Here is a 20051-nt window from a genome sequence, read left to right on the forward strand (position 1 = left end):
AAAAAAAAAAAAAAAAAAAAAGAAAGAGAGAGAGAGAAAGCAAGAAAAAGAAAATAAGCCCAGAGAAAAAGGAGTTAACTAAGAAGTCTGAGGAAGAGCTGGTCCCTGGCAGTGAGGGAGGGCCACATACACCATCTCCAGGCCAGTGTCCCAGGACAGAATGGAGGGGGGAGGGCATAATTGGGCCCCAGGGAATGCTGGGTAGAGACCCCAGGGACACTTTGGCTGGCTCTGAGGTCGTGGGGGGCTGTGAGTGGGCATGTCATTAGGCAGGAGCAAGACGATGTAAATGGCTGGTGTGTGCCTACCACTGGGAGTGATTCAGGGAGAGCGTGTGTTGGTGGCTGCGAAGGGGAAGTGAAGAGTCAATTCTGCTCATTCTGGCTGTTTGTGTCCTATGCACTGTCATAAACCTGAGGGACCTGTGTGGCCATACAGGTGGCTTTCTCTTGCAGCTTTGTGTGTAAGCTAGAGGAGCAGGGCCGGACTTCCTCCATAAGCTGGGAACTAGCACCAGCTCAGTGCTTTCCCCAAGATCTTCAGGGGCAGGGAGCTGGCCAGACCAGGTCTTCTATTTGGGTTCCCATCCTTACACACAGGGCCTCACAGAAGAAGACCCCACCCAAGCTGGACTCCTCCCTGTCTACAAGTTGGGAGGAACCTGGCCTTTCTACCCAACGCCCTCCCCACCCAGGCACCAGTGAGTCAGGAAACCTGGCTTTCATTCTGTTCTATCCAGGAAAACTTCCTTCCCTCCTTGGCTCCCAGACTCTTCCAGTGCTGACTTTTTCTGACTTCCCTGTAGACATTTAGAACGTTTGGTCTCAAGGCTTATTTATTATACATACAGTTCAGTGATTCTCATACAGAGATACTGGGGGCAGCCCATTCCTGGTACTAAGAGGGTATGGTAAGATCAGCCATCTGGGCCGGTGGGCTCACTGTACCAGGCTTGGAGGAGTGCCAGGTTCTGCTGCAGTCTGACTGGGGTCCTAGCCAGCAGGCCAAGCTCCTGTGCACTGGCGGTGGGGCCTGGGAATAGAGGCCCAGAGATGAGGCAGGTCTGACAGATGGCACAAACTCAAAGCAGGATCACACTTCACTCATTGTTTGTGGCCCATCCTTGGTCAAGCACAGCTGGCCCCAGGAGTCTTGATGGGGGTTGGGCTGGGTGCTAAAAAAGAGAATGGGAAGCTGAGAGGCAGGCTTTGCCACAGAAGCTGCAGCCATGCCTCCTGTCTGTTTGCCCTACCCTGCCCACCTGAGCGATGCTGGCCATGATGCCAGCGGGGAGGAGGCAGCTCCCTGCTGCCATTAATCCAGCAGCTCCTTGATACACCAGCAGCAGAGGAGGATGTAGGCGACTTCCTTCAGGGTCCGCTGCAGGCCCTCCCACCCTGTGCCCATCTTCATGACGGGCACCCGGAGTCCAGTGTCTCGCAGAACTCCTCCAAGGGAGAAGGGCAGGGCCTGGGCTAGGGGCTGTATCCGGGACTGCATGTGGGCAGCAGCTCTGAGGAAGGGTGTGGGAGCTGCCTCTAGTGCCTTTTATCAACATTGTCCCCACCCCCTTCAGACCTCATGACTGTGGGGACAAAGGCCCCAGGGTCTAGCACAGGGAAAGTTCTGGGCCTGAGAATGGGCTGAGTCAGCCCCTGTGCCCAGGGATGGTGGGGTGGGGTTAGTAGGAGGAGGGCCTGGCCACTCCATCTTTCATCCTCCACAGCCAGGCCAGCTCAGCTTCCCTTCCTCCAGCCTGGGCCTCGAAGCCCTGGCTGCCCTGCCCAGTTATCCCTTCCCCCAGGGGTTGGCACTGCTCCCTGCTCCTGCCCTCTGGTGGGCTCCAGCTGAGGCTGGCACTGAAAATCATCAGTGAGAGCTCCTTTCCAGCCTCCTCTCTCCCCCGCCGCCCCAGAGTGAGCACTGAGGGCTCCGAGCTGCCAGGGCCTGGCCCACTTCTGCTTCTTTCGTCCCCTGAAGCAGGAAGACACAGCCAGAGCAACAGGCACAGGAGAGGTGGTTTATTGACAGGTTAGACCCCAGGATGGCCCCCTTCCCTTCCTCCTGGACAGGGCAGGAGTGGGAGGTCACGTGCGGGAGTTCCGCTCCTCGTCTTCGTTCTCAAGCAGGTAGGCTGGACGGTAGGTGGGCTGTCCTCCTGGGTTCGGGCACTTCAGGGCTGGGTTCCGCACCGTGTTCTCCCGGCTCCCCAGTGACGTATAGCTGGTGGGGCGGGGGAATGGGAATGGAGGGCATGGGTGAGTGTGGTGGGCTCGGCTCTCCCAGTCCCATCATCCTCACATCTTCCACACACCCATCCTCTTCCTCCAAATCCCTTACCCTTGGTCATACAGGATACAGTATGGGACAAACAGTTGACGCAGAAAGTCCCAGATGTCTCTGTAGGTCCAGTCCTGGGAGGTCAGAGTCAGAGAAGAGTCACACATACTTTCTTTTCCCACACCTACCCACTGCCACCTGGGAAGGGGACTATCCAGGGCTCTTCGGCTCCCTTGGCCTCTGAGGGAGGGCCTGCTACCCAATTCTTTGGTACATCTTGCTCTGCGTAGGCCAACCAATAAGAAAGAGAAAGCTTTTATCCTGTCCCTCTCCATTTCTCAACCCACCCTCCACTGGCATCTAAGTTCCAGGACAGGGAGAGGATATCTATGTCTGTGTAAGCCTGTGCTGTCCAGTAGAACTTTCTGCAATGATGGAAATGTTCTTTATCTGTGCTAACATGGTGGTCGCTTGACACGTTGTTAGTAGAACTAAAGAACTGAATTTTGAATTGTAATTTAATTTAAAAATTGAGACATTCACATGCCATGAAATTCACCCTTCTAAAGTATACAATTCAGTTTTTTTTTTTTTTAGCAATTTGTATTTTGTTTCAATTAATTACAATTTGAGTGTAAATAAATGGCTCATGGCTACCGTATCAGACAGCACAGGTCTAAGTCACTGTTCTGTCCACAGGAGAAAGCAGGATGCCTGCCGTTGAATTAGTGCTCGATAAAAATTGGTCAAAAGGCTGAACGAACAAATAGCACAGCCTCCCCCGGATGATGGGGCTGTTTCATCCAAGCCCCAGGGTCTAACCTCCCCCAACTCAGGGAGCCAGGGAGCAATGACTGATAGGGGGCATGAGACTGAAGGCGATAAATCCCCTTCCCTGATACCAGCAGCGGGTTGATGCGCATGAATGAAGGCCACCCTGGGTCAGTGGGACTGAAGGGGCCGAGGCTGCAGGAGTAGGGGTCGGTGCGGCGGGTGCCCATCAGCACGGCCTCCAGCTGGGGATGCTGTGCCCGCAGCTCGCTCAGGGCCTGCTTCATGTCACCCTCAGCCTCCAGCACCTGCAGACTGTACCTGAGGAAGAGCAGTGGGAGTCAAGAGTGGGCCCTGCCAAGCCCCTCTTGGAGCCCAAACCTTCAGGTCCCTAGTACCTCTTGATGGTGTCCTGTAGAAACTGCTCCAGCTCAGGGAAAGGGGAGATGCTGCGGATATACAGGATCTGGAGGGGCTCTTGAGCATCAGGGTATTTCCTGGGGAGGGGGCAGAATCCATTGGCTTGCCAGGATGGGCAGGGAAATGCTCTCCAAAGAGCTTGCCTTTTGGCCCCTGGGATGGACACCCTCCCCTTCTCTCCTTTCCTCTTCCTTCCCATCCATCAGAACCCACTTCGTCTGGGAAGCCCACTCTGACCTCTTACCTCTCAAATCTGGAGCATACACTCCTGTTTCCAGTATGTAAGCCTTACCTCCCCGACAGGACTGTGACCACCCTGTTGTCGGGGATGGTGGCTTGCACGTCCATACCCTGCGCCAGGCAGGTGTCAGACGCTCAATAAATATGGTGGGGGAATGGAACTGAGAGGTCACTATGGCTACCATCCTCCCAAACCCCACCCAGACACCCCCTTTCCTCCCTGCTTCTTAGGATGGGGAACTAGAGAATGGGGCCGATCTATCTCTGGGGTCTTGCCTCCAGGGGGTTGGCTCACTTCTGCACAGCGGCATGGAAGAGGTGCAGGAGGGCGGTGCAGTCCTTGCCCCCGTTGAATCCCACGCAGAGCTGGGTGAGGCTGTACTGAGCCAGGGCAGTCTCAATGGTCTGTAGGGCGCCTGCCACCTTTTCTCTCAGAGAAGACCCTGCCAGCCAGGCAGGGAAGAGGGCATCAGATAGAGACATATGACTGTCAAAGGGCAGTGGTCAAAGGGCAGTGGGGGCCAAGTTGCCCTTGCTTAAAACCCTTCCATATCTTCCCAGTGTTCCCCATGCCTTCATCTGCCCACTCGGCCCTGCAGTCTGCCCCCAGCCTGTCATTCAGCCACACCTCATGGCACTCTTCACCTCAGTGTCTTCCCTCTGGAGGTCCTGGTTTCTTTCCATTCTCCTAACCTCATGCTGCTTCCTTTCAGACCCTCTCTCACACCGTTTACTCTTGCCCACCTCCTGGTCTGACCAAATCCTCCTTAGCACTCAGCTTCTATGTCACTCGCCCAGAGAAGCCTTCTTGGACCCCACATCAAGGCTGATCTCCCTGCTATGGAGACCCCCCATCACTGACGCCTCATGCACGATTACCTGTTTAACGTCTCCCTCTCCTGTTAAACTCCTTGTCCAGAATAGGGCATACCTCTGTCTTGTTGAGTTATACACCCAACAGCCAGCACAGTGCTGCTGAAAGGAGGTACTCAATTGATATTTATTGGAAGAATGAATGAATCAGCTGTAGCTATCTTCTGCCTTCTCCTGGATCTGGGGGAAGCCTCCAACAGCCCCTGCATTCCTGAGACTGAGGGTGGCACCAAAGGTCTGGTGTATGCTGCCCCTCCCCCAGGAGGCCCCTACCTGACTCAGTGAGTTTGTACACCGCCTCCCTGGCCTGCTCCACGGCGTTGGGTACGTAGGGGACCAGCGATCCCTGGGGCAGACGGGCAGTCAGGTAGGCCAGGCATTCCTCCAGGGGCCCTTCTTCCTCCGAGTCCAGTGTCAGCTTCACCTGATAGTAGTTGCTGCCCCAGTCAGGGTAGGAACCCAGGCCAAGCCTGCGCCCAAAGTGGGCCTGGGCCTCAGCCAGGATGGGGGCGATAGAGGCCTCATTAGCTGCCACATACAGCTCTCGCAAGTGGAACTGAACAGCTGTGTTTTGAAACAGTCCCTTTAGCCCCTCCAGCACCCGCCGCAGCAGCTCCGGAATTCCCGGGAAGAGGTAGACGTTTCGGACAGAGACTAGTGGGAATCTGAACGGACGGCCAGTGAGAGGATCTGTGCCATAATGTAGGCGGGCAGAGGAGGGCACCCGTGACAGCTTCTCCCAGCCCTCCCCCCCTAGGGCTTTGATGGCCCCTTCCAGCTCAGGGTGTGGCCTGAGTTCGTCCCCAAAGGCCTGTGCTACTGCCTCGAAGGTCACATCATCATGGGTGGGGCCAATGCCCCCTGCTGTAAGGACGTGGGTGAAGCGGCTGGAGAAAGACGTGACCTCAGCCGCGATGGTGGCTACCTCATCGGGTACGACAGAGACTCGGCACACCTGGACCCCCAGGGAGCGCAGTGTCCGGCACAGAAAGTAGGTATTGGTGTCCTGAGTGTGTCCCTGCGAGATTGGAGATGGGGAAGATGACAGTGTCAGTGCCGTAGGGATGAAGGGCAAAGGGGGAAGGATCAGGCTGCATCTGCCTGATGATGGGGCACTCTGCTCTTTGGGGGACACCACCTCGGGCTGCCCAGAAGCCCAGACTAGGCGCAAGAGTGGGAAAATCCATGTGAATGGAGTCAGGGGTAATGTGATCCCCCTTGGGCCTTCATCTCTGCTTATGGCTTCAATCATCAATTGTATGGGGACAACTCATCTACTTCCTCACCAACCCTGACAGTTTTAGTCCTCTGGCTCCAGGTGCTTACTGGGCATCTTCACCCTATCCCTGGCTGTTGTCCCTTTGGTCAATGGCATCTCCAGACACTGTCCACAGCGTCAGGTTCTTCAAGCTGTCAATTCTACTTCTGAAATGTCTCTCCATTTGCTCTCTTCCCTCTGTTCCTACTGCCACCAAACGGGTCCTTGGCAACTTTCACCTGGACAGTGGCGGCAGACCCCTGGCCAGAACCCCAGCCTCCAGCCACAGCGCTCTGCCCTGTGCCTCCTGAACAACTTTCCTAACGTGTCACTGTGATTGCATCACTCTTGGCTCAAAAGCCATTTGTTGTTTCCAACCATATACAGAATAAAGTTCAAATTCATTTGCAGAATATTTGAGGCTGTGAGTCTATGGTGTGTGTCCACTCTTCTTTTCCAGCCCCGTCTCCTTCTACTTCTCTACAGAGAGTTTAGTGGTTAAGGGGGGCTCTGGAGTGAGAATCAGGTTGGAACCCCACCTACCACTTACTAGCTGTTCAACTGTGGGCAAGTTTCTCAACCTCTCTGAGCCTCAGTCTCATAATCTATTCATTGAGATTTATAATAAAAGTACCCACATCGGACTTCCCTGGCGGTCCAGTGGTTAAGACTCCGCGCTTCCAATGCAGGGTGCGTGGGTTTGATCCCTGGTCAGGGAACTAAGATCCCACATGTCGGGCGGCTCAGCAGGGAAAAAAAAAAAAGTACTCACATCATGGAGTTGTTGTGAGGATTAGTAAAATCACATATGTGATGTAATAAGCACACTGCCAGGCGCTAGTAAGCACTCAGTATTACTATTACAAACCTGATGCCCACCATGACCTCTAGTGAGACTTCCCTGATTATTCAGAAGTAATTTCCCCCTTCTAGTACTTTCCTTCTATCTCACTTATCTACTCTGTGGAATGCCTTGGATCATTTTCCAAACAGGTTGGATATAACTCTGAAATAATACATGCATTGTCATTTCTGTAAAGCCACACCTCCCCCTACCATAGTGCTTGGCAAATTGTAGGGACTTTGCTACAAGTTTTTCAACGCAGTAATTGAAAGAATGAAGGTCACTTTTCCTCCAGTATATTGGACTCACTCCAGGACCCTACTGCAGCAAGGGGGCTCCCACCCTGGTTCACCCTCCCTCAACAGAACGTGGAGCAAGCTCCGGAGGACAGGAGAACGCTGCCCCTCCCCCCTCCTCTGTCCCAGACACACCTTGAGGATCTCATCTCCAACAATGATGATGCCCGCCGTCACGCTGCGCCCTGGGGGAGGTTCAGAGGCCCTAGATGCCATGGTCCTGCCTTCTCTGCCCCTCTGCAAGGCCCTCCAGTAGCCACCCAGACCCCCAAATAGGGGGCGCAAGCACGCGGAGCCCGCCAGGTCTACAGGGCACTGGGGGTCATAGCCTGGGAACTGGGGTTCCGGGGTCGAGGGAACCTGGAGGAGCCAGAAAGGACAATGGGGGAGAGCAGGAGTGCAATCTTCCTCATCACGCCCTTGACAATCGACTCCTTTATCCATGTCCCTTTAATAAACGTGTTCTCAAACCCTAGTCCATACCTCTTTTAATGTTTTCTATGCTCGGTCCTAGTCTTAAAATGTCCTTCTCTCCCGAACCTACCACTTTAAATGTCTTCTGTCCGTTGAGCTCGGCTCGTCTAGGGTCTGCTCTATCTTGGGCATCTGCACCTTTAAATGCCCCTTCTCTTTGGGGCATCTGTTCCTTTAAATGTCTACCTTATCCTGGGCCTTGGCCCCTTTAAGTGCGTTCCCTCCCTCCACCCACGACCAAAACTCAGCCGCCTTCTTCTGCTGGCTTCCGCACCCTTTCTAGCCCGGAATCCTGTCTCTTCCCGCCACGCTTCAGACTGCTGAGCTCTTCCAGGTTCTCACCTGCCTCTTGCCCCTTCACCGGGTCTTTCCCTCTCTCCTTCCCTCCCGTGGTAGCTTCCGTACTCAGAGTCCCGCCTTAGACTCCTACCTACCTCGTATTAATTGGTCATTTTGGCCGTCGCTCACACAATCTTTAAGGGTCAATTGGTGTAGTTGACTATCGCTCTTGAGCTTTAGCTAGAGGGCGGGAGTAGTGCTGGGTTGTTATTGGCGACAACCACGTGGTCACCCCCTCGCCCGGAAACATGGGGGCCGGGCCTTAGTTGGGGGCGGGGCTTTTCGCTCAGTGCTGGGCTTGAGGAGTCGGGAGTGAAATGAGTGGTGGTGGTTGGAGGTGCTTTAAGGACTTTGGGGTGCTCCAGTCTCGTGCTGGAAGTAAAGAGAGGCTTGACTCTAACCTCTGTTCTGTGTTAAAATTCTTGTATGCATATGCTGTTATTCATTAACCATGACTTATTCTAAGGGGTTGGGGGCTGGCACTGGTGCAGAGGGGATTTTATATTGTGGCAAATGGACGTTGGAGGGACAGCCAAGAAAAATTGTCAGCATTGCCTGGGAGGTAGCAAGATCCTGGCGGTGACCTTTTAGTGTGTGGAACTTTCATTTGTCCTTGTTATAAACAGTAAAGCTAATTACCTGTACGCGGGCCTTTCACTGTCGTGGCCTCTCCTGTTGCGGAGCACAGGTTCTGGACGCGCAGGCTCAGCGGCTACGGCTCACGGGCCCAACCGCTCTGCAGCATGTGGGATCTACCCGGACCAGGGCACGAACCCTTGTCCCGTGCATTAAGCAGGCCGACTCTCAACCACTGCGCCACCAGGGAAGCCCTACTGAAACCTCTTTGACAACAATGTCTTGCCCCACCTTGTTCCAGATGGTGCTTTAAACAGCCTCTCCCAGTTAATTGGTCTTGGAGGTACGAGTGAGGGCGGCGACTAGGGAGTGCCACGTGTCCACTTTGGATTCTCACATTATCCTAGCTCCCTCTTACTTCACTTGCTTCTGGTCTAAAAGTACTTCTTAAACTTCAACGCTCCTACGAATCATCTGGGGGCCTTTTCATTTTTTATTTTTAAATTATTTATTTATTTGGCTGCGTTGGGTCTTTGTTGGTGCGCGCAGGCTTTACTCTAGTTGCGCGGTGTGAGGGCTTATTGCAGCGGCTTCTCTTGTTGCGGAGCATGGGCTCTAGGTGCGGGCTCAGTAGTTGTGGCACAAGGGGTTAGTTGCCCTGCAGCGTGTGGGATCTTCCCAGACCAGGGCTCAAACCCAAGTCCCCGGCATTGGCAGGCAGATTCTTAACCAGGAAAGTCCCCATGGGGGCCTTCTTAATATGCTGTTTAAATCTACAGGATTCATGCGGTTTGGGTGGGGCCTGAGATCTGCATTTAACAAGCTCTCATTGTTGTGGTCCTAACGTGGGTTGAAAAAGAATTTCCAGACAAGAGGCAGGATGAAATAAGATAGAATTTATTAGAGGGAAGGCTTGCTGCCAGAACAGCAGGCCGACTTCCTAGCAGTCTGGGAGAGTCAGCCCGAACATGTGCTATTGATCAGTTTTTATAGCCAGAAAACAAAAGAATGGTCCAGGGTGAAAATTTCGTTTACTGATTGGCTGAGGCACATACACCTTCCTTCTATCTGGTGAGAGTGGGACAGCCCAGATGCCTTTCCTTATTTGGGACAGGTCCCGTTGCCCAGGTGGGTGTTGGCCAGGTGGGCTCAGGAATTTCATAACCATCTCAACATAGTGGGGAGGGCGATTTAAGAGTCTGGTAGGGGGTGTAACGCTGCAACTTTTTCATGCAGGGTCAGTCTTTGTCCTTGAAGCATCATTGTCCTGGGAGCACCACATTCCCCCTTCTATTTATAGGGCCAATTCTTTGGCCCTATTGGGTACCCTGCTCATATCTACCTAACTGCCTAATTCCCTCTCAGGCATTCTGGAACCCCTTTGTGAGAAGGGGTGACAAACTCTCTGGCTGCTTCCTGCTGAGCAGGGGCATCATGGGGCCCTGGGTTCCCGTTGCCTGCTCTCTGTCAGGGTGTATCTAGGGAGGAGTGTGGGCCCCATGTAAAGTGATGGCGGCTTGTTCAAGGGGTTGTATGAGTGTTGTCTGGCTGGTGTTTTTGTTGCATCACCATTTGTATTCTGGAAGAGACAAACTTAACAAGGAGGTTAAAAATACATGGCCCGAAAATTGGTCTGGACCTTGCCTGATTGATTAACCAAAAGACAGCAATCCTCCTGTAACACTGCACAAGTCCCTCCCTGATAAGCCGTTAGGAGGTCCTGAGCTCTTCTACTTTGTAAAACCACTCCTGTTAGAGAATTTATTTGTTCTTGTAGCATGTTAATTTGAGCTGCTAGGTTGGCAATCTGTTGTGTGAGTTCAAGAGAGAGCTGTTGGGCAGTGAAAATAGAGTTTGAGTCCTGCTGAGCCTGTTCCCATCCCCGTTAGGAGGATCGAGGAACGACGAGTGGGACAATGGCGAGTGGGACCAGAGAAGGAAGTCAGGGCTGAATAAGAAGCCCCTGTGTCAATTAGAAAGGTTATATTAGCCCCTGCCACATCCAGGGTTACCCGGGGCTCCTCCAGTCTTATGGGGAACATAGGGTCCTGTAGGTTGAGCCTCGGGCACCTTCAGTCATCCACATCCAGGAGCCCCAGATCTACAGTGCAATCCGGTTCTTGCTCCTGGTAGTCAATTACCCCTCACAGGGGTAATTGGTTTTGACCTCGGCCCACGGGGGCTGGGACCGAAAAACCCCGAGTGTTGGGTGGTTGTGGAATTGGCCTACCCGCTTGAGGGCGGCAGGGACAACTCCTCTTCCAGTTGGCCCTTTTGATGATAAGGGCATGGGATATCGGGTGGTGGGGCGTGGCAGTTCCTGACAGTGTGCCCCTGCTGACTGCATTGGTAGCAGGTCCGTGGTGGTTTCTGAGATGGGAGAGGGGCTCCCGTGGGTCCCTGTTGTGGGAGGGACTGAGTAATGGCAAGAGCCATATAGTGAGCATGTCGTTTTAATTTTTCCTCCTCTCTTAGTTCTCGTCTGTTCCTAGAAGCCTCCTCCCTATTGTTAAAAACCTTCAAGGCCGTGTCAAGTAGGACAGAAAATGGGGTTTGTGGCCCTTGCTCTAGTTTCTGTAATTTCTGTCTTATGCTTGGGGATGCCTGGCTTACAAAGTGAACTGCAAGTACAGCCTGACCTTCAGGGATCTCAGGGTCTAGGCTGGTGTATTTCCTCATAGCCTCTACTAATTGGGCCTGAAAAAGGGCCAGATTCTCAGAGCGTTCCTGTGTGACTTCTCTGAGTTTATTATAATTGACAGGTTTGATGATTGCCTTTTTCATACCTTCTAGTAGACAGGTAATCATGTAATGTCTCCTAGTGAGCCCTCCTGCTGGCCCATTTTTATTTTCCTGGTATCTCCATCTTGCATCTGCCCGTGGGACTGCCTCTGCCCCTGCTCGGTTCTCATTAGGATTTCGGGCGTGTGCCTCATCTGCCCAGGCCTGAGCCACAGCCCAGATCCTGGCATTTTCCTCGTGATGCAGCAGGTAGTTAGGACCACGTGGATATCTGGCCAAGTTAAGTCAAAGGCTATAGTTAGGGCCTGGAATTCCCTTATGAACATGGAGGGGTCCTGGCTAAAGGAGCCCAGTTTCCCTTGAATATGAGAGAGATCAGACATGGGGAAGGGGACATGAACTCTGATAGTATCTAGGTCTCCGTTAGCGACCTCTCGTAGGGGAAGCATATCGGGACTCGATTCAGAGCATTGGGCTACTGGTGACCAAGTGTGGGGCGGGGGTGGAAGGTCTGCTTCTGGGTACAGGGGTGGGGGTTGGGGAGCAGAAGGTTGAGGAGGAGGCTGGGGAGATCGGGGACAAGAAGGGTCATCCAGGATATCTGGTGGAGGGGGAGGTGGGGAGGGACGAGGTAGTGAAGCTGAAGGAGGAGGGTGGGGAGGACGAGGCATTAAAGCGGCAATGGAGAGACACATGTGACAGGAGTCCCTCAGGCTCAGATTCTGACTGAGGGCCATGAAGGCCTGGACATATGGAACCTCGGAATCCTTTGCTAGTTTCCAACAATAGAGATCAAGTTGGAGGATCATGTTGTAATTTAGCGTCCCATTAAGAGGCCATTGTTCTTGGTCCCTCAGTTTGTATCGGGGCCAAGCAGTGTTACAAAAGAAAATGAGCCTCTTCTTTTTGAGACTGTCTGGGTCAAATTCCTTACAATTCCTGAGAATATAAACAAGAGGTGAGTCTAAGGGGACAGATGTACCTGAACCCATTCTTAGCCCCAATGCCATAGAATGGGGGTACTGAGAATCACTGACAGGCAAAAAGGCAAAAACCACTGACAGGCAAAAAAAAAAAAAAATCACTGACAGGCATATGTGCCCTCTTTGTCTCAGTGACGTCTCCGTGCGACTTAGGCACAAAAATGCTGACTGTCTCAGCTGTCGCGTCTGACTGAGGTGGCCAGAGCAGTGAGAAACCGTGCGGCCAGGGCATCAGTGACCAGAGAGGGGAATCCCCGGAAGCCAGCCGGGAATTGACTCACCGTTATTAGACTCTCAGGGATGGGAAGGAGCTCCCAGGACGACCTAGAGGCGGTGAGGTCCTTTGGAGTCAGTCCGAGCTGAGGAGAAAGAAGCAGAAGCGACAGAAAAGAGGACTGAGGATTCCACCTTCTATCCCTACCGAGGAGGCGGTGGCCAAGGGACTGGGGGCTGTGTTTTGCTTTGTCCACAATGTGCCTTGCATTGCACGGAAGTTGTCTTGCTGGGGGCAGACGCTCTAATAGCCTGGTCCGTTCCGTGACCCCCTTATCCTTTCACGGGAGTCTTCAAGCAGCAGGCACCCTAATGGCTTTTAAATGCCTTACCCATGCCCGCAAGATACCCTTTGGCCTAGTCCTCAGTCGGAAGGAAGACAGAGGGATCCTCACCTGCTCTGGGAGGCAGTTACAGGGGCAAAGTGAACCGTGGAGCCTTCGGAACACACAGGCTGTGGCCCTGGCCAGAGTTCCTCCGTTGCTTCCACAGCAACTTGCCTGTTCACAGAGGGTCCCAAGGAATGAGGAGAGGAGGTGGGGAAAGAGATGCCCCTGGAGATCCCCGTACAGGCCACCAAATGTTGTGGTCTGAACGTGGGTTGGAAAAGAATTTCCAGACACAGGCAGAATGTAAAGAAGATAGAATTTATTAGAGGGAAGGGTCGCTGCCAGAACAGTGGGCCAACTTCCTAGCAGTCTGGCAGAGTCAAGCCCGAACATGTGCTATTGATCGGTTTTTATAGCCAGAAAATAAAAGAATGGTCGGGGTGAAAATTTCGTTTACTGATTGGCTGAGGCACATACACCTTCCTTCTATCTGGTGAGAGTGGGACAGCCCAGATGCCTTTCCTTATTTGGGACAGGTCCCATTGACCAGGTGGGTGTTGCCCAGGTGGGCTCAGGAATTTCGTAACCATCTCAACGTGGTGGGGAGGGCGATTAAGAGTCCGGTAGGGGGTGTAATGCTGCAACTTTTTCAGGCAGGGTCGTTCTTTGTCCTTTAAGCATAATTGTCCTTGGAGCACCACACTCCTGTCATGCTGATGCCACTGTTTTCTGTAGTAAAGCTCTAAAATTCATTCATTTAGAGGACTGCTGAACCACACCTGGCCTCATTCTACTCTCCTAAAACCCCTCTAAGATAGATATGATGCCCCTTTTACAGATGGGCAACAGGCTCAAAAAGGTGAAGGGATGCCATACAACAACCACAAAACACTACAGTGAATGGTAGAGCCAGGCTTCTAGACCCTTCTTTCTCAAATAATAAGCCCCGTGTTTTTTCCAATTAAGAGAGTCTCAGCTCTAAAAAAACAAAGTCAGGCCTTCCTAATGACATAAGCCATATATGCTACATCATCTTTCTTAGTAATGGTGATATTTGACAAGCCCCGCCGCCCTCCCCAAACATCAGCTCTGGTCTGATCCTTTACAGTGGGTTCTCAAGCTTAAGTATGCACCAGAATCACCTAGAGAGCTTGTTAAAATGTCACTAGGTTCTACCCTCAGAGTTTGATTCAGTAGGTCTAGGGTGGAGCCCAAGAATGGACACTTCTAAGGAGTTTCCAGGTGATGTTGATGCTTCTGGTCCAGGGACCACACTTGAACTACTACAGCTCTAAGGAAAAAATGAATGGAAGACAGAGAGAAGTGGGAAGATTAATCTCCCTTACTTAGCACTTCTGTTCAAAGTAGAGGGTAAGCTATTATTTGGCGAAATGTTTTCTCAAATAGCCACAGTTTACAACTGTTTTCTCAAAGGTTAGTGCTGTAACTACCTGTGTAAGAATGCTTGATATTCCCTCATCCAGGCCACACCCCAGACCAATTAAGTCAACTTCCCTGCGAATGACTTAGTCATCAGCACTTTTAAAGCTACCCAGGTGATTCCAATGTTCAGCCAAAGTGAGAACCACTGAAAACACCCCTAAACCATTGTGCAGAGTGAACAGGCCAGAGGTGTGCCTGAGCCTTAGGCTGGTCAGGAAGTGGAGTGCACTAGCAGCCTCTGGCTGACAGCCTCCTCCCTTTACCCTTGTGTACCCTTCAAAAATCAGGACTACGTTAATGGCAGCATCCCTGACTGTAGAAAAGAATTCATTTGTTTTGATGAGATGAAGTTGTCCCCATATAACCTCTTTCTTAGGCCTGTAGTTAGAGTGAAATATATTTCAGTAGATGTTTGACAGCAGAGTCTGCTTAAAGTAGATTAAAAACCAGTTACCTGAATGTTGAAATAAACCTCATTATTAACAAAGAGCTGAACTTCATTATCTCACTGAAGGGCATATAATTAGAACCATGATAGCGAATGTGATGCTTGCCCTGAGAGGGGGAAAAACCTTTACAATGAGAGAATTAGATTATAAAAACTTCCTCTTTAATCAAGGCTTTTTAACATGGAACAGATTTCTTGAATAAAATGGAAAGTTTCCAACACATTGAAACATAAATCACCATACATACAACACCTGGCAGAAAAAAAAAACAGGAAGTTTACACAATCCCTGTAACAGCCACGGTCTTATTCTTAGATGCTTCCTCCATCTGCCAAGTGTGTTCTGCGGGATACAGAGCTCACACTGGTTTTGGGGGTCACACTTAGCTGAGGCTGCAACCCAAAGAGCAGTTGTCTGGCTGGGCCATGGTCCTGTTGGTTCTGCTCAAGAAGCAAAGCAGTCTCCAACACGTTCAAACAGTGTACTGAACATCCTTTAAATATCAAAGTGAGAAACAGGAAGGCAACATAATAATGTCATCAGAAAGATGTTAGCAAATGAAGACAGCTGTATAAAGCATGAGGCTGAAAAGTGGCTCCCCAGCTTCATTTCTTTGGCTTCTTGGGCAGTGGCCGCCGGAACAGCAAGATGTGAGGTTCTGAAAGAGTGAGTGAAATCTAAGAGACAAGCTCACATCATCCTATGCACAACCTATAGTATCTCCCACTCCCACTTCCCAGGTATCACCCACTCAGATCTTTACAACTAAATTAAGATTTAAGCATATGGCCTTAGAAGCAGACCCCGAAGCCTGGCCTGTGTGCCAAGTACAGAATTGTCAGTATCAGTTCTCTTGCTATGTTTGTGCAGCCCCGGGGCGTCCTTTATTAGTTTTGTCTGGCAGTTTGGTGTCTGGTGTCTTATCAAGAAATATACTTTCCTTGGTTTATTTGGAACACATCCCAAAATTCACTTTCTGATGGAGAATGAAGCAGGGGCCAATAACCTCTACCAGTGTATATGTAGCCTTAAAAAAAAAAAAAAAATCCTCTGACCAAATTAGAGATTAAAGGAGGTTTTTTCAGTGACAGGTTGTTTCTGAACTTCCCAGATACTTTCTTATTTTTGGTCACTCCTGTTTTTCTAGATGTCTGGTGAGTTAAGAAACTAGTAAATCATCCCCACTTTCCCCCTATTTCTTTGGGTTATGCAACCTTATCATTCCTTCATTTCCTCAGTCCTACATGGTTGCTTTCTGCCATTGCACTGACCTGGTTCATGGATCATATAATGGACCCATCCCTGACTCTGCTGAACGCCAAGATTCCTCCATTCAGATTCAGACATCAAATGGGTTTTAGGGACCAGCTTGGCTATGTCCTTGGGCAACATCACATGCCTGTAACAGAAACATGGGAAGGTGGGGAATCTGTATCAATACTGGGTACAGTCTGTCAGACGAGTGCCTGCATATAAAGCCAAGAGAGGCAAGAAAAGACAAACTAGTTCCTAATGGCAGGGAGTTTATATAATCTTATTGTGGGGCAGAGGCAGCTAGAAATAAAGGCCAAGATACGTACATTCTCACAAAAGTATATTAAAAAGTACACATCAATGAATAACACCAGTGAATGGGCACCTAAATTCCAGGCACTGTTGATATATTGACTCTGCCTTCTCGGAGCTTATAGTCTTCTAGTTGATGACCCTAAAATAATATAATGGGAACCCCACAACACACACACACACACACACACACACACACACAGTTAATAAGTAAAGGCAATTTTGAACAGAATTGTAAGGAGGAAGGGAGAGAAGTAATTTCATGGAGAGGAAAGCCCTATCAGGGAAGAGTCAGAACAAAGGGTGAAATATATCTTATCCTTTAAGATCTATCCTAACTTCATTTTCCTAACTCTGAAGGGATGTGCCATGAGACTTCTTTGGGGGGAACTCCATGCTTTTCTAACCAAGGGTAAGTCTCCTTTCATGGCAAAGAAATTACTACTCTGACATGAATTGGGGTGATTCAGACTTCATCATTTTCAATGAAAATGTACTGAATGCTCTCTCTGTGCTAAGTAAAAGGGATTTTTTTCCACCAAAGAGTCAATTCTAGTCTAAATGTCTGAAAATAGCTTACATCTTAACAAGTCCCTGGCATAAAGATTGGCTTCCATACCTATTTAGACCAAAAAAACAAACAAACCCTTTTCTTAAACCAAATATCACTGCCAAGACTTACATCTTCCAGGGGATGAAATTAGTGATGTTTCTAGCCCTGCAAAGACATTATAAGCTCTTAATTTTAGTTAGCCTAGTTCAGATGTAGAGGAAAACAGCTGAGGAAAAGAAAGTTAATTGGGTCCAAACAGGGCCGGGGGGCCTTTCCCAAGGATTTGGCATAAAAATAATACAAATAGTGTGTTTGTCAGCAGACACTGAGTTCTCCAGAAGGCCCAGAGCCCTGCAATAGGCTGAAGAAACACAAGGAAAGCAAGCTTCCAGTTGTTTTAAGTATTACGCTTCATATAGATTGGTCGAATGCCAATATTTGTAGAATTCTTTGTCTTCCCTAATTTTCTAATCTAGAATTATGGATTTAGGGTTTATCAAATGCAAACTATAGGGAGTCCTTTCTTCACCATGCTTGGCAAGTCGTACGTGCTCCCACCACAATCTGTACATAGTTCTATCATACCAATTATCACCTTCTTTCTGCTATCTGTCATTACTTCCACAGATTTTTAGGTTTGTTGAAAGCAGAGACCATGGCTTATCCTTGCACTTTAGTAGAACACCTGAAACCTATAAGCACTCCATAACTGTTTCCTAAGTAGATGCCCTTCAAATATTTGACGGGAATCTATTAGGTCTATATTAAGTCTTTTCTCAATGCTCCTGGCCAGTTTTATTCCACTCCAATTCTTCGAAGCCCACTTCCTAAAACAAGCCAGGCAACCACGCCCCCTTTCCATGAATTAATAAGCAACACTCAGGCTCTCCCCTCACTTTGAAGCCTCGAGGAAAATTCGGGATCCGCCTTTGCCACCTTCTCCCAGGAGGCTCTACGGTGTTGCCATGATACAAGTAGTCTCAAGAAGGCAAATTCAATTTGCTCAGTGAAGGTGAGAGAATGATCCAGAAACCCGCAAAGCTGAGGGTGGTCGGCACTCTAATACTCTAACCACGTCCACCCACGCCTCCTCCCAACAGGAGAGCTTACTCCAAATTCTCTACCTCTTGAGGATTTCTTTTACGATCGCCCCCTACCCTTCGCGCATGCGCCTTACGCTCTCACGGCTCGCACCCAGTCCCTTCATCTCCCGCGCATGCGCCATTCTGTAGCTTCAGTCCGCGTTACTAACTCCTCGTGCCCTCACTTTTCAAAGCTCACGACCTTGTTATTGCCCCCGCGCCGGCACTAACCGGTACTCGAACTCCTCGTCGTCGTATTTGTCCGAATAGTAAATCTGCTTGTGCGACATAATCACCCTGCCTGACGACCGTCAGCCCCGCACCGCCAACCTCCAAACAACTCCCAGCAGCACGCGCTCCCACCCTCTTTGGCCTCGCTTTCAAACACACCGCCCGCGCTTTCTATTGGTCATTCTGGCGGAAGGCGGGACAACCCCACCTTCAAGCCTCCGATTGGCTTAGATTTGCTTCTCCTTGAGTCCTTATTGGAGTGCACTGCTTACGTTGCTCAAGAACAAACGCAGGTCAAAACTAGGCCTCTTATTGGCTATCACGGCTCCTGTGCGCGTTCTCGTGCTGCCATTGGCTGACACGGGAAAGTGGGCCGGGTGAAGGAGGGACGATGAGGTAGAGGGTCAGGGGTTAGTGAGGCCGGAAGTGAGTGAAATAAAGTTTCTCCAGGGAGGCCGGGCCCGGGGAGAAAGTTGGAGCGGCGACCTTAGAAGGCAGTGGCGTGATCCGGAACCAAATCGGCCCGCGGTGCGGTGCGGAGACTCCATGAAGCCCTGGTGAGTTGGGACTTTTTTTCTTCTTAGGTGACCCACTCCTCCTCCCCGGAACCCCTCTCCCGGGACCCTACTTCCGGTCTTCACTTATAAGCCCCGCCCCTGCGACCCCCTCCCCGGAAGTCCCACCTCCCAACTTCAGGGGGCTCCCCGAATCCCGACTTGTTTTCTATTTATTGTCCCCGACCCCACTCTGTCGCCCGACTTTCCTGGAAGTCCCACCCCCAGACATGCTTCCAGGCCCTACTACTAGAAACCCTACGTTAGTCCTTCCAATTCCCCGAAACTCCGCCTCCTAGCGACGATTCTCCGCCAACTCCTGTCTATCAAAAAGCCTATCTCCCGAAAGGGCAGAGCCCTGCCCCTCAAAGAACTATTCGAATTCAAGAAGCCACGCCTCTCTAGGGGTTCCTCCCCTCTAGAAGCCCCGCCCCCTCTTTAATCCACGTCTGAGTGTCCAGAAGCCTTGCTTCCTGGGAGTCTCTCTGATGCTCGTGTCCTGAGAGGGCCACGCCCCCTCAGGAGCGTTATCCCTGTAAGACCCGGGTCATCGCCTCAGAAGCTTTGTCTTCAATCCCAGAAACTTCACCTGCTTAACATTTCCTTGTTCTTTTTCTCTTTGGGGACTTTGGCTCAGTTTTCCTGAGCTCTCATGCTCCACTGGGTAGGAAGTCAGAAGTTCACATCTCTGGCTCTGAGGAGTAAGAGATTAGAGGCAGCCCTTTTCCTCTCCCTTACCCCCTTCCAAGGGTGGACCTACTTGAAGGGGGCTGGACTTGGGGTTTGGTACGAGAGTGGGAGGGAGACTCGCTCATAGATTCCCAGCCCCACTCCCAGGACCGACTCCACCCCAGAAACAGCTGTTTGTCTCATACCTGTACATCGGGAGCTGGGTAGGGCCATGGATTTGTTGGTGTGTGACATGTGGGTGTGACAGGAGAGAAAGTTTTCCACCACCAGAAAACGGTGGCTTGGAGTGGGTGTAGGTAATAGTGTCCTTTTTGCTGTTTGATTTTCTTTTTTAAGGGACTCCTCAGGCCCCACCACTTCTCTGGCTCTTCCCCTCCCCCTAACCGGAGTTCTAGTCTGGGCATTCCTCCTGGTCCCGCTTGCCCAGCCTTCCCTTCTGGAAACATTCCTGAGCTTTCGCCATTTCCTGCTACTTTCCGCCGCTCTTGCCTCCTCCTCCCTGCTGGGCTGAGAAGCCACACGCAGCTTCTTCCAGTCACCCGGATTCCCAGTAGCAATCTCCTTTCTTCCTACATAAATTTAAAAATCCCTACTTCCTCTTTCTTTTCTAACAATGCTCACACCTGTTGGTCATTCCCTGCTTCTGGATCCTGCAGGCACCCATAGAATGCCCACCTCTAAAGATGAGGACATCCTGGTGTGTGTGTGTGTGTGTGTGTGTGTGTGTGTGTGTGTGTGTGTGTGTGTGTGTGTGTGTGTGTGTGTGTGTGTGGGGGGGGGGAGAT

At 50.9% G+C, this 20051-nt stretch overlaps 4 protein-coding genes across 10 annotated transcripts in view; 1 reads left to right on the forward strand and 3 right to left on the reverse strand.

Moving 5' to 3' along the window:
• Nucleotides 1-902: 902 nt before the first annotated feature.
• Nucleotides 903-1899, reverse strand: LENEP (lens epithelial protein). Its single transcript, XM_024748293.1, has 2 exons — nucleotides 1262-1899; nucleotides 903-1174 (listed from the first exon to the last, which is right to left on the reverse strand). The coding sequence occupies exon 1, from the start codon at nucleotides 1498-1500 to the stop codon at nucleotides 1315-1317; it is 186 nt and encodes a 61-aa protein (XP_024604061.1). The 5' UTR covers nucleotides 1501-1899; the 3' UTR covers nucleotides 903-1174; nucleotides 1262-1314.
• A 101-nt stretch (nucleotides 1900-2000) lies between these two features.
• Nucleotides 2001-7911, reverse strand: FLAD1 (flavin adenine dinucleotide synthetase 1). Of its 5 annotated transcripts, none has more exons than XM_024748290.1 (8): nucleotides 7891-7911; nucleotides 7118-7342; nucleotides 4858-5602; nucleotides 4007-4154; nucleotides 3450-3548; nucleotides 3183-3372; nucleotides 2341-2414; nucleotides 2001-2223 (listed from the first exon to the last, which is right to left on the reverse strand). In XM_024748290.1, exons 2-8 carry the CDS (start codon nucleotides 7196-7198, stop codon nucleotides 2088-2090), a joined length of 1473 nt encoding a protein of 490 aa, XP_024604058.1. In that variant the 5' UTR covers nucleotides 7199-7342; nucleotides 7891-7911; the 3' UTR covers nucleotides 2001-2087. The 5 variants fall into 5 exon arrangements, with proteins under 5 accessions (XP_024604058.1, XP_024604057.1, XP_024604056.1 ...); XM_024748289.1 differs by lacking the exon at nucleotides 7891-7911 and adding an exon at nucleotides 7799-7863; XM_024748288.1 differs by lacking the exon at nucleotides 7891-7911 and having other exon boundaries at nucleotides 7118-7775.
• Nucleotides 7912-14729: 6818 nt separating this feature from the next.
• Nucleotides 14730-18149, reverse strand: CKS1B (CDC28 protein kinase regulatory subunit 1B). Its single transcript, XM_024748255.1, has 3 exons — nucleotides 18023-18149; nucleotides 15862-15989; nucleotides 14730-15248 (listed from the first exon to the last, which is right to left on the reverse strand). The coding sequence occupies exons 1-3, from the start codon at nucleotides 18079-18081 to the stop codon at nucleotides 15196-15198; spliced, it is 240 nt and encodes a 79-aa protein (XP_024604023.1). The 5' UTR covers nucleotides 18082-18149; the 3' UTR covers nucleotides 14730-15195.
• A 287-nt stretch (nucleotides 18150-18436) lies between these two features.
• Nucleotides 18437-20051, forward strand: part of SHC1 (SHC adaptor protein 1) — a 10537-nt gene continuing 8922 nt past the window's right edge. For all 3 annotated transcript variants that reach the window (XM_024748221.1, XM_024748222.1, XM_024748223.1), the window contains exon 1: nucleotides 18437-18579. The gene's annotated coding sequence lies outside the window, so the exon portion shown is untranslated. The remainder of the gene's footprint in view (nucleotides 18580-20051) is intronic.

This window comes from Neophocaena asiaeorientalis, unplaced genomic scaffold (assembly GCF_003031525.2).
Source record: "Neophocaena asiaeorientalis asiaeorientalis breed wild unplaced genomic scaffold, Neophocaena_asiaeorientalis_V1.1 scaffold76, whole genome shotgun sequence".
In the NCBI taxonomy this organism is placed as follows: Eukaryota; Metazoa; Chordata; class Mammalia; order Artiodactyla; family Phocoenidae; genus Neophocaena; species Neophocaena asiaeorientalis.

Coding starts and splice junctions, on each gene's coding strand:
- FLAD1 (XM_024748288.1), bottom strand. CDS start 7,426: ATGGATAAAGGAGTCGATTGTCAAGGGCGTGATGAGGAAGATTGCACT. Junction 5,603..7,117: donor TTGGAGATGAGATCCTCAAG/GTGTGTCTGGGA, acceptor CCAATCTCGCAG/GGACACACTCAGGACACCAA. Junction 3,373..3,449: donor CTACAGGACACCATCAAGAG/GTACTAGGGACC, acceptor GCTCTTCCTCAG/GTACAGTCTGCAGGTGCTGG.
- CKS1B (XM_024748255.1), bottom strand. CDS start 18,081: ATGTCGCACAAGCAGATTTACTATTCGGACAAATACGACGACGAGGAG. Junction 15,990..18,022: donor GACGAGGAGTTCGAGTACCG/GTTAGTGCCGGC, acceptor TTTCTGTTACAG/GCATGTGATGTTGCCCAAGG. Junction 15,249..15,861: donor TTATATGATCCATGAACCAG/GTCAGTGCAATG, acceptor TCACTCTTTCAG/AACCTCACATCTTGCTGTTC.
- LENEP (XM_024748293.1), bottom strand. CDS start 1,500: ATGCAGTCCCGGATACAGCCCCTAGCCCAGGCCCTGCCCTTCTCCCTT.